This window comes from Scyliorhinus canicula, chromosome 1 (genome assembly GCF_902713615.1).
Source record: "Scyliorhinus canicula chromosome 1, sScyCan1.1, whole genome shotgun sequence".
Taxonomy (NCBI): domain Eukaryota; kingdom Metazoa; phylum Chordata; class Chondrichthyes; order Carcharhiniformes; family Scyliorhinidae; genus Scyliorhinus; species Scyliorhinus canicula.
Window position 1 is genome coordinate 278,647,762 of NC_052146.1, and position 13,364 is coordinate 278,661,125.

Below are 13,364 nucleotides of genomic sequence, written 5' to 3' on the forward strand. Positions count from 1 at the left end.
ATAATTGTGTTCTTTCACTACTATTTTGTTTCTCATAGTTAATTGGTACGATTCTGGGTCTTGTTGCATCCGACTCAGTGACAGCACAAGGCCGTTAAAACTCCCAAGAGGCCACTCGTCATGTAGCACTGGCCCACACAAACGTCGACCAGGCGTAATAATACCTCTGGAGTAGCCTCCCAGGCCATCAGAGGTTCCTCGGTAGTCAGGCTCTGGGCAGGGTGACACTCTGGCACTTCTGCCACCCGGGAACCTTGGCAGTGTCACCCTGCAAAAAAAGAGTCCTGTTTAATAGTTGGGGCAAACCTGTCAAACGCGTCCAAAACCAGATTTTTTTGCCCCTTGTTAAATTGCATCTAATGAATAAATGCTAATAATTAACATGAAGCATTTTTTAAAGAGGTAAACAGATTGCAAGAGGTTGATCATTAATTCCCGTAGAATTACTCAAGTTAAATGGGCCAGAGACATTTGAAATTATTAGAGTTATCTTAGCAAGTCCAACCAATTAGCCATTATTGAATATTGGGATCACCCTTGTTCTGGGCCAGGGTTTAGAGAACCACAAAGTGTATCATGGAGTTCACCTGACCCACAACTTTTAATAGATTGTGGTATGGGGAGCACACGGCCCACTCTACAGATGTGGTACAGCAGAAATGGAAAAGTATTTTTTAAAGCAAAACAATGTTTATTCTATGAACTCAGTTTAACCTTTTTAAAACATACAGTGAACATCTTAGCAACCATTAATTCAAATACAACCCCCAAAGAATACAACACTAAGTAATCCTTAATAACTTCCCAAACAACATCCAGACAAAAGAAACACCTTTTAACAGAAGCACATTAGGTTTACATTCACTACTGAGAACATTTATAATTCTGAATTCACCAAATGATCAAGAGATAGTCTTTTGTTGGCAGAGAGAACAGCAGTACACCTGCTTGGTCTGGCTTCAGTTACAACACTGAAAACAAAACTGAAACACACCCTGCAGCCTGTTCAAAAACGAAAGTAAAAAGCTGACAGACAGCCCAGCTCCACCCACACTCTGACATCACTGATAATACCATGTCTTAAACACCTATTTCTTAAAGATATTCTCACATGACACCTCCCCCAAGAAAAAAAACCCATCAACCTCAAGATGATTTCATTTTTCACCTCTTCACCATTCTTTAAGAAATGCACATAGTAAATAAACTTTATTGTTTCAAAAAACAACACACACAAACAGGTCTAATAATATAGTTCATTTTTTTTTTGTTTTTCTTCCTCCAACTGAAATCCTTCTCGATTGGTAGTCGCTTTGAACAAGGAGGTTTCTGCACGATCCGTCCATGTCTCTACGCCTCGGCATTTCTCTTTAAAGTCAGAAACTTTAGTTCAATCTGATCACACAGTCCCTTGGAATTTTTCAACACAGGAGCATTGGTTATCACAGCTTTCTGGCAGTCAAATGCCTGTTGAAAGTCCGCTATCCATTGAAATTTCCGACGTTTCTTCAGCAGTCCACCAGTGGAGCAACCACGCTACAAAACTTTTGCACAAATGTTCGATCAAATCCACTCGTGCCAAGAAATCGCATTATTTCCCTTTGTCTTGAGGGTATCGGAAACTCCTCAGTAACTGAAGGTTTCACATCCCGTGTGACCATTCGACCCTGTCCGATTGTATGGCCAAGGAAAGTGACTTGGACTTCTCCGAATTCACTTATGGCTAGTTTTATCACCAAACCCGCCTCAATCGAATAACTCCATCAGATGATTTAAATGTTCTTTCCATGTCTGGCTGAAAATGACCAGATCATCGATGTATACCGCACAATTGGGTAATCCTGAAACAACCTTGTTAGTTAACTGTTGAAATGTGACTGGGGCGTTTTTCATGCCAAATGGCATAACTTGAATGGTCTATACCAGGGGTGGGCAAACTACGGCCCGCCAAAGGTCTTTATGCGGCCCACCAAGTCATTAAAAAAATTTTTTTTTTAATTAAAATTTTTATTTTTATTTTTTTTAAATTTAAGGTTAATTGGGGGGGGGCTGTCGGGTTACTTACTGGTATAGGGTGGATACGTTAACTTGAGTAGGGTGATCATTGCTCGGCACAACATTGAGGTCCGAAGGGCCTGTTCTGTGCTGTACTGTTCTATGTTCTATATGAAGCGCCCAGAATCATAACCGGGTGAAGTAATTATTTTACTTAATATACTATGCGGCCCTTTAAAATTGTGAATTTCTGAATGTGGCCCTTGCACGGAAAAGTTTGCCCACCCCTGGTCTATACCATCTGGAGTCACAAAAGCTGAAATCTCCTTTGCGCTTTTGGATAAAGGTACCTGCCAGTAACCTTTAAGTAAATTCAGTTTGGAAATAAAAACTCCACTTTCTCAATGCAGTCCTCCAAACAGGGGATAGGATAAGAGTCCGTTCTTGTAACTGCATTAACCTTTCTATAGTCCACACACAAATATTGGGTACCGTCTGGTTTAGGTACCATCACTCTGGGTGAGCTCCATTGGCTGAACCCACTTCAATTATACCATTTTTAAGCATACTCTCAATCTTTTTGTTAACGTGTACCAATTTTAACAGGTTAAGTCTGTATAGATGTTGTTTGATTGTAACAGCATTTCCCACATCTACATCATGTATAGCCATTTTAGTACTTCCCAATTTATCTCCACAAATATGCCCATGTGATATCAATAACTCTTTCAGGTCAGTCTGTTTTTCCTCTGGAAGGTAACTCAACAATTTATCCCAATTTTTAAGAACATCCTCATTGTCCAATTTAATTTGAGGTATGTCAAATTCACAGTCATCTGGATTTGGTTCGTCACTTTGAGTTAGAATCATTAAGACCTCCTTTTTCTCTCCTTCCCTTTCAAAGTACCTTTTAAACATATTCACATGACACACTCGGTGAGTCTTCCTTCTATCTAGTGTTCTTACCACATAATTCACCTCACTTAATTTCCTTTCAATCTGATACGGTCCACAAAACCTTGCTTTTAAAGGTTCACTTACCACCAGTAACAACACTAAAACTTTATCTCCACTGGCAAAACTACGAACTTTGGATTTCTTGTCCGCTACCCGATTAATCATATTTTGTGTAACTTTTAAATGTTGTCTAGCCAATTGCTCTATTTAATTGTTCCCTAAAATTTGACACATAATCCAATAATGTAATTTCTGATTTCTCACTCACCAATTTTTCCTTACCTCATGACCAAAAATTAGTTCAAAAGGGCTGAATTTGGTTGACTCATTTGCTTTAATTCTTTCTCATGTTCCATATTTTTAATTTGCAACTGAATTTTTTGCTATTTCCAACGAGTCAAACTCTAGCTCGGGCAACTTTAAATGCTTAGACACTGCCATAATTACCTCATCTTTTTGCATTTTGTCAGGTAATGCTAACTGCAATGTTTTTGCCAGATCTAACAGTTTGCTTTTAGTCTCTGTCCGTAAGGTACAGCGTGTGACAGTCTCCACCACCAAAATCTTCAGAGCCTCTGGAAGAGCCATTGTCCACAACACACTCCATACTTAAACTAAAATACCACACCTGATAGGCAACCACAATATGCTCACCCCTCACTGTCTTTAAGTTCACTAAGCCAATCCCATAGATAGACTTTTATCCCCCTCGACCACTCAATTTTTTATGGGCCAAGGTTTAGAGAACCACAAAGTGTATCATGGAGTTCACCTGACCCACATCTTTTAATAGATTGTGGTATGGGGAGCACACGGCCTGCTCTATAGGTGTGGTACAGCAGAAATGGAAAAGTATTTTTTGAAGCAAAACAATGTTTATTCTGTGAACTCAAGTTAACCTTTTTAAAACATACAGTGAACATCTTAGCAACCATTAATTCATATACAACCTCCAAAGAATACAACACCAAGTAATCCTTAATAACTTCCCAAACAACATCCAGACAAAAGAAACACCTTTTAACAGAAGCACTTAAAGTTTAGATTCACTACTGAGAACATTTATAATTCTGAATTCACCAAATGAGCAAGAGATAGTCTTTTGATGGCAGAGAACAGCAGTACACCTGCTTGGTCTGGCTTCAGCTCCAACACTGAAAACAAAACTAAAACACACCCTGCAGCCTGTTCAAAAACGAAAGTAAAAAGCTGACAGACAGCCCAGCTCCACCCACACTCTGACATCACTGATAATCTGCATTTCTTAAAGGTACATTTCTTAAACATCCATTTCTTAAAGGTATTCTCACATGACACCCTTATATTCCACCTTTTATCCAATACCATACAAAGCATGACATTCTATAATTGAGGTGTTTCTGAAGAGCTTCTACCGTTCAATAGGTAGATATCTCACCTTTGAGGTACAAGGTTGTGAGTTCAAGACCTACTCCAGAGTCAAGGTTGACACTCCAATGAGTTCTGAGGAAGTGCTGTTCCATCAGAGGTGCTGTTTTTTCGGATGGGATGTTAAAACAAGGGTAAAGGATCTCACGGCACTATTTTTGAAGAAGAGCACAGAAGTTACCCATGGTGTCCCAGCTGATATTTATTCCTCAACATCACAGAAATAGATGATCAGGTCATTATCACATTACTTTTAACATAGAACATACAGTGCAGAAGGAGGCCATTCGGCCCATCGAGTCTGCACCGACCCATTTAAGCCCTCACTTCCACCCTACTCCCATAACCCACTAACCCCTCCTAACCTTTTTGGTCACTAAGGGCACTTTATCATGGCCAATCCACCTAACCTGCATGTCTTTGGACTGTGGGAGGAAACCGGAGCCCCCGGAGGAAACCCACGCAGATACGGGGAGAACATGCAGTTTCTGCACAGACAGTGACCTAGCGGGGAATTGAACCTGGGGCCCTGGCGCTGTGAAGCCATAGTGCTATCCACTTGTGCTACCGTGCTGCCCCGAGTAGGAGCTTATTCGCAATCATAGAATCATAGAGCATGATCTAACTGAATAGGAACAGAGTCCCATAATGAGCACGGTTAGCCAGGACATTCCCAGCATTCGCAGCGCTGAGAAACACCACGCTATCTATTGGGACTTAGTTATATTTGGGCCTCAGCGGGGAACTCCCGACAATACCGCACTTAGTCCCATTTTCTGCACTGAAGAACTCCGCTTGCCAGAACTCTGAGTGGAGGAGAAGATCAGGCCGCCAACTCACCTATAAAGGGTTCCTCGGGCCCCACCACAACCATGCAAGGCCCTAGGCCCGATCCCTATACAGACAAAATGCCAACCTGGCACTTTGGCACTGCCAGCCTGTCACCCTGGCAGTGCTCTTTCCAGATAGCAGTGGCACCTGGGCAATGCCAGCCTAACACCCAGGTGGCAGTGCCAGACCAATAGTGCGAGGGTATCCGCATGGCACCAGCAGTGCCAGGGTGCTACCGTGCCCAAAGGGCAAGCACCTGTGATCCCCAGTGCTGGAAAACTACCAGCCTGTCACTTTGGCACTGCCAACCTGTCACCCTGGCAGTGTCCCTGCCAGGTGGCAGTGCACCTGCCAGGTGGAAGTGCCCCTGCCAGGTGGAAGTGCCACCTGGGCACATTGGAAGTGCCAGGCTGGCAGTGCCTGGGTGGCACCAACATTTCCAGGGTGCCACTATACCCAGAGGGCAAGTATCCTCAGATCCCCTGGAAAACCCCACAAGTGCCGTTCCATCTGGTTCCCATTTGTGGAGACCAGCACTGAATGGTGCTTGCCCGAGGTCTCCACGGCGAAAGGGTTAGATCCCAAGCCTCGGGTAGATTATGGGAGAGCATATTAGAGTAAGATGAGCTGTCTCACTATAATGTGCAGATTTACAAAATAATGATCTCACCCACAATAGGTGGGATTCAGACCTCGATGTCTCGCTAGATCACATTAGATCTCAAGGATCTCCCGACATCTACCCGCCACTGCTTTCGAGTGCAGTGAGGCTGGTAGATTGCGCCTATAGAATCGCTGCAGTGCAGAAGGAGGCCATTCAACCCATCGAGCCTGCACTGACCCTCAGGATGACCACCCCACCCAGGTCCAGTCCCCCGCCCTATCCCAGTAATCCCATAATCCCACCTAACCTTTGGACACCAAGGCACAATTTAACATGGCCAATTCACCTAACCTGCACATCTTTGTACTGTGGGAGGAAACCGGAGCACCTGGAGGAAACCCAAGCAGATAAAGGGAGAATGTGCAAACTCCACACAGTTAGTCCACCCAAGGCTTGAATCGAACCTTCGTCCCTGGAGCTGTGAGGCTGCAGTGTTAACAACTGTGCCGTGTAAAAAATGCTTTATTGGTGGAGGCTTTTCTTTATAGAAAGAACGTCTAGAGGAAAGTGAGGCAATAGGAGATGTTATAACTTTGATCGTCTTGCAGCCATATCTTCAAAATGACTAGTGCACCATGCCTTGCGGATTGAACTAATTCAATTTGTGCCTTGTACTCCTTGCTTTTATATAAAGAACCCTTATCTGTGCCACATATCCTCACCTGTCCTTCTGCTCTAACGTTTACTCAGTTTTTCCTTTACCTGCAGTTCCGTCTGTTATTTTACTCTTTTTTTGCTATTTTCAAACTACTGTAAAATTCTTGTTAGCCAGCACTCTACCACTGGAATTCCGGAGTATGTTTTTTGACTGGAGATGTCAAACTCATCAGTAATTGTTTTTGGCAGCCTGTCCTCACTCCGGGCTCAGCCGCCCACTGTTCTGCAGCACCATGTTCTCTTGGCGTCACACACTAGATTTGTGCACTTCTGCACCTCTGACACCTCAACATCCATATGGTCACCCTGGAGATTTCTGATTGAATGAAAACACAGAACTTACTTACATCTTAGTTAAGTGGCATATATGATTAACTAACAGCTTCCAACCTAGGAACATTCCATATAACATGAAATTTTCCTGTATTATCTATACTAGAGTCATAGAGTTTTACAACACAGAAAAGAGGCCATTCAGCCCATTGTGTCATGCCAGCCATCAAGCAGCGGTTTATTGTAATTTCATTTTCTCTCACTTTCTCCGTTGCCTTGTATGTTATGGCATTTCAAGTACTCATCTCAATGCTTCTTAAATTTTGTGGAGGTTTCCGCTTTTACCACCCTTTCAGGCAGTAGAATTCCAGATTCCCACCAACCTCTGGGTGAAAATGTTTTTCCTCAAATCCCCTTTAAGTCTCAGGCACTTTACCTTAAATTTATGCCCTCTGGTTATTGATCCCTATACTAAGGGGAAAGGTCTCTTTCTATCTACCCTATCTCTGTCCCTCATAACTTTGTACACCTCCATCAGGTCCCCTTCAACCTATTCTGTTCTGAGGAAAACAACTTCAGCCTAACCAATCTCTCCTCATAGCTGAACTGCTCTAGCCCAGGCAAATCCTGGTGAATCTCCTCTGCACCCTTTTGAGTGCAATCACATCCTGGTGACCAGAAATGCACACAGTAATCTAGCTGTGGTCTAACAAACGTTTCATATAACATCTTAACCTCCCTGCACTAAAATTCTGTGCCTCAGCTAATACAGATAAGTATCCCATATACCTTCTTAACCACCTTATTTACCTGTTCTACTGCCTTTGTGGAACTTTGGAAAGGTATCCTGTACTTCCTACTGTTCTACTATTCATTGTGTATGTTCTTGCATTGTTAAAATGCATCAACTCACACTTTTCAGGGTTAAATTCCATTTGCTACTGTTCTCTCCATCTGACGAGCCCATCTGTATTGTCCTATAATCTCAGACATTCCTCCTCGCTATTTAACACACCACCAATTTTCATGACATCTGCAAACTTACTGATTATATCTCCTACATTCACGTCTAGATCATTACTGTACAATTACAACAGCAGGGGGCCCAGCACCGATCCCTGCGGTATACCATTGGACACAGGCTTCCAGTTACAAAAATAACCTTCAACCATCACCCTCTGCTTCCTGCCACTGAGCCAATTTTGGATCCGATTTGCCAAATTGTCCAGGATCCCATTGGCTCTTACCTTCTTGATCAGTCTCCCATGTGGGACCTTGTCAAAAGCCTTGTTGAAGTCCACACCTAGTTACCTCCTCAAAAATTTTATTCTAATTTGTTAAACATGATCTCCCCTTGACAAAGCCATGCTGACTATCCTTGATTGATCCTTGGCTCTCATTAATTCTATCCCTCAGAATTTTTTCCAATAATTTCCCTACCACTGATGTTAGAGTCACTGACTTCTAATTGCCTGGTTTATCCCAACTTCCCTTCTTGAGTAATGGTACCACATTTGCTGTTCCCCAAGCCTTCAGAACCTCTCCTGTGGCTAGAGAGGGTATGAAAATTAGTGACAGAGCCCTATTATTTTTTTAAATAATAAATATTTCATTGAATTATCAAATATAAACTGTAATATACATATAGCCAAAAATCTACATACAATATGACTTTCATAAAGACCCAAATTCAAACCTACCTCTCTCTGCTCGCCCCCCTTCCCCACACCTCCCCCCAGCTCTCTAACCAATCCAGGCCCTTAAAGAAAGAAATGAATGGTCGCTATCTCTGGCAGAACCTCTTGATTAATAAGAGGATCAGGGGTTATGGGAAGAAGGCAGGAGAATGGGGATCAGCCATGATTGAATGGCGAAGCAGGCTTGGGGACATAGCCCCATTATTAGAGAATCCCGCCCGGGGAGTCTGAAACCCCAAATATTGCAATCAGCGGGAACGGTTCCAAGGTTGTCTGCAAAATCTTGGATATTGGGCAGGATTCTCCCGTACCCGGCAGGGCGGGGGTCCCGGCGAGCCAGAGTGGCGGGAACCACTCCGGCGCGGGCCGCCCCAAAGGTGCGTAATTCTCCATACCTTCAGGGGCTAGGCCGGTGCTGGAGTGGTTTACACCCCGCCGGCCGGTGTGGAAGGCCGTTGGTGCCGTGCAGCAGGGCCGAAGGGACTTCGCCGGCTGGCGTGGGTCTGCGCATACGTGGGAGCATCAGTGGCTGCTGACGTCATCCCCGCGCATGTGCGGGGAGGGGTTCACCTTCGCGCCGGCCATCGCGGAGGCTGACATGGCCGGCGCATAGGAAAAGAGTGCCCCACAGCACAGGCCCACCCACGGATTGGTGGGCCCCGATCGCGGGCCAGGCCACCGTGGGGGCACCACCCGGGGCTAGATCGCCCCGCGCCCCCCCAGGACCCCGGAGCCCACCCACGCCGCCAGGTCCCGCCAGTAAGGGACCTAGTCCAATTTATGCCGGCGGGACCTGCATAGAACGAGCGGGGCTTCAGCCCATCGCGGGTCGGAGAATCACCAGGGAGGCCGCTGTGAGCGACCGGCGCGGTGCCAAATCTCCAGCACCGGAGAATTTGGCAGCCGGCGGGGGCGGGATTCTCAGACGCGGCGGGGGGCCGGAGAATCCCGCCCATTGTGTCAAAAGAGGAGGCCCAGTATCTATTAAGCTTAGGTCAATACCAAAACATATGTGTATAGTTAGCTGGTGTAAGTGAGAAGTGGTTACACTTGTTCTCCATGTCTTGAAAGAATCCACTCATCCTTGCCTTCATCCAAAGTGTTCTTTGTTGAACTGAATCAAACTCAGTCTGGCACAGGATGAAGTGGAAGTCACCCTGCAGAGGTCTTCTCTCTAAACTCCCTCAGTAAGCACAGAGCCTGGTTCCTCCACCCATTTTTCATGTACTCTATTCAAAGGAGCAGGATCTGAAGATAGAATGAGGCTGACCAGATCTGAAATTGACCCTCTCCCCTGGTGTGCTAATGACAGTACCTTTTCTAGCAGGGAAGAAAGGGGTGCCCCGTGGGAAGAACAAAAAAAACTTACGTGAGACATCCTGAATTTGAAAGAAATGAAAAAGGTTGGGACCAGACAGATTGTATCTGCCTGGGAGTTTTTCAAGGCTGGCAAAACTTCCATCTAGGAATAAATCCCAAAAGTGCACCAGACCTCCCGTTCTCCAGGACCCAAATGATGGATCCAAACCTAAAGGCACAAAAAGGTGGTTGTCACATATCGGGGCAAGTGAGGACAGTGAGGGGAGATTGAAGTGCTGCCAAAACTGCTTCCAAATCCTGAGGGATGAAATCACCACAAGGTATAAGGAAAGACCTACCGGGGAGAAGGCCGGTGGAGCGGTAATCATGGCGTGTCGGGAGGAGGCTGTGGCACAACACCGTGCCTCTAATCAACTCCATTTTGATTTTGGATCAGTCAGCCATTGTACGATTTTCTGCATGTTGGCAGCCCAGTAATAAAACAGGAGATTCAGAAGGGTCAAGCCTACCGATCCTCTGTCTCTCTGAGGCAGAGTGCTGCCGACTTTGGGGCTCTTACCTGCCCAGACAAATGCCAATATTAATTTGTTGACTGCAATAAAAAATGCTTGGGGCAAAAAAATGAGGATACTTTGAAATTAGAACAGAAACCAAGGTAACACATTCATCTTAACAGTTTGGAACCTTCCTGCTAGAGTCAGAGGGAGGTAATTCTACCTCTGTAAGTCCATTTTAATCTTGCTGATTAGGCTTGAGAAGTTCAGTTTGTGGAGTAAGGCCCGGTTATGGGCCACGCAGATCCCCAGAGATCGAAAATTGGAGGGTGAGAGGCGAAACGGCAGCGAACCAAGCTGAGTCCTTCTGGTCATTGAGTTTACTGGGAAACACTCACTTTTATTAATGTTTACTTTATTTCATGAGAATGTGCCAAATCTCGTGAGCATCTTCATGATGTTTCTATTGAGGAGACTGGAACTATAATGTTTAAAAGTAGGCCATCTGCGTATAGTGAGATCTGGTGCTCCTCCCCCTCCCGGTGTATTCCCCTCCATCCCTTTGACGACCTCAACCATACCGCCAGAGGTTCAGCAGCCATCACGTAGAGCAATTGAGAAAGGGGCAGCCTGTCCAGTGCCCTTGGCCAACATGAGGTATTCAGAGGAGGTCATACACGTGTAGATGTTGGTTTTCAGGTACATCAGACAAACGCAGGAGGAGAATTTGGGCTCAAAACCGAAACTATCCAGGATCTCAAAAATGTAATCCACTGCACCCTCTCAAGTGCCTTTTCTGCAACCGAAGGTACTATAATTTCAGGTTCCGAGCAGATGAGGGGGATAGGACAATGTTCAAGAGACGTCGGACATTGGCTGACAACTGTCTAACTTTGATAAAGCCTGTCTGATCCTCCAAAATCATATCAGGAAAATATGGCTCCATCCGGCTTTCCAGGACTATCACTAGTATCTTAACATCCGTGTTAAAGAGTGAAATGGGGTCGGTATGACCCACACTCCAGTGGGTACTTACCTTCTTTCAGGAGCACCAAGATTGTGGCTTAGGTCAAGGATGGGGATAATGATCCCCGAGACAATGAATCATTAAGAATACCCGAAATTAAAGCTATTAGTTGCTCTGAGAACCTCTTACAAAATTTGGGTGGGAAGCCGTCAGGACCGGGGCTTTGCCAGATTGCAGCCGACCAATACATTTCTGTATTTCTACTGGGCTTAAGGGGGATTTCAGTTCCCATTTCCTGCCTTCCTTAATAGTTGGGATGTGTAAACCATCTAGAAAACTCATCATGTCTGAAGTATCTGGAGGAGGCTCTGACTCATATAGCTTGTGGTAAAAAGTACTGAAAGCCACATATACCTGGAGAGGAGCTGAGACTAGATTCCCTTCTTTGCTCCAAATCTGAGGAATTTCTTGGGAGGCTTCTTGAGTTGGTGCACAGGATGACAGTCCGCCTTCTCCCCATGTTCATAAAAGTTGCCCCTCGAACGTCGTAACCGATGCACCGCTCCGTTGCTCATGCCAATCAATTCAAATTGCAGTTGCAAGATTTTTCTGTGCATCAGTAATTCTGGTTTTGGGGCAGCAGAATATTGGCGGTCAACCTCCAAGATGGAGTCCACCAGCCTTTCTTAGAATTTCATAGAATTTACAATGCAGAAGGAGGCCATTCGACACATTAAGTCTGCATCGGCCCTTGGAAAGAACACCATACTTAAACCCATGCCTCCACCCTATCCCCAAATATGAGACAATTTCCCCTGTTATGGCGGCCTTCACGGTTTCCCATAGTATCGACAGAGAAATTGACTCTGTTTTGTTGAGTTTGATAAAGTCTGCTATAGCAGCAGACGATTGCTCACAAAATTTGTCATCAGACAATAAGGTGGTGTCTAGTCTCCAGGGTGGGCGCTCAGGAGGGCCAAAATTGCAAAATTCAACAAGACAAGTGGCATGGTCCGAGTATTCAACTGTTCTCACTGAGGGGTGAAGGGACTTGTCAACAAGAAAACAATCAATTCGGGAGTAGGGCGCATCAACTCATGCAATAAAAAGAAAATACTGTTTGGATGCAGAAAATACCATGGGTCAACCCCTCTAATTCTATCCATGAAAGAGATCTATGCCCTAGACATCCCAGTTTAGGGCCGGGATCTGGACATGAGGCAATCCCCAGCACCATTTCTTTACTAATATTGATCGCCTTCAGTTCCTTGTTCTCATTAAACCCTGCATTCCCCAACATTTCTGGTATCTTATTTGTGTCCTCATTTGTGAAGACAGAACCAAGGTATGTATTTAGTTGCTCAGCCATTTCTTTGTCCCCTGTAATACATTCCCCTGTTTCTGACTGTAAGGTACCTACATTTGTCTTCACCAATCTTTTTCTCTTCACCTACCTATAGAAGCTTTTACAGTCAGTTTTTATGTTCCCTGCAAGCTTACTTTCATACTCTATTTTCCCTTTCTTATTCAATCCCTTGGTACTTCTTTTCTGAATTATAAACAGCTCCAAATCCACAGACCTGGGGCTAGATTCTCCCCTACCCGGCGGGGAGGGGGGTTCCCAGCAGGATGGAGTGGCATGAACCACTCCGGCGTCGGGCCGCCCCAAAGGTGCGGATTTCTCCGCACCTTTAGGGGGCAAGCCCTCACCTTGAGGGGCTAGGACCGCGCCGAAGTGGTTCCCGTCCCGCCGGCTGGCGTGAACGGCCTTGGATGCCACGCCAGCCGGGGCCGAAGGGACTTCGCCGGCCGGCGGAAGTCCGCGCATGCGCAGGAGCGTCAGCAGCTGCTGAGGTCATCCCCTCATCCCCGCACATGCACAGGGGAGGGGGTCGCCATCGCGGAGGCTAATGCCCGACGCGGAAGGAAAAGAGTGCCCCCCCCCCAGGACCCCGGAGCCCGCTCGCGCCGCCTGGTCCCGCCGGTAAGGTAGGTGGTTTGATTTCCGCCGGCAGGACCGGCATTACAGCAGCGGGACTTCAGCCCATCGTGGCCCAGAGAATCGCCGGGGGGGGGTGCCGACCGGCGCGGCGCAATGCGAT

General features: G+C 45.7%; 1 protein-coding gene across 6 annotated transcripts in view; it reads left to right on the forward strand.

Moving 5' to 3' along the window:
- Positions 1-13,364, forward strand: part of LOC119974729 (CAP-Gly domain-containing linker protein 4-like) — a 513,643-nt gene that overhangs the window by 390,060 nt on the left and 110,219 nt on the right. The window contains exon 15 of one of the 6 annotated variants that reach the window (XM_038813961.1): positions 1,309-1,430. The exons of the other annotated variants lie outside the window; for them this stretch is intronic. Coding sequence (XP_038669889.1) covers positions 1,309-1,399 — 91 coding nt within the window. The 3' untranslated portion in view covers positions 1,400-1,430. Of the gene's footprint in view, positions 1-1,308; positions 1,431-13,364 lie in introns of those variants that run through there. 6 annotated transcript variants of the gene reach the window in all.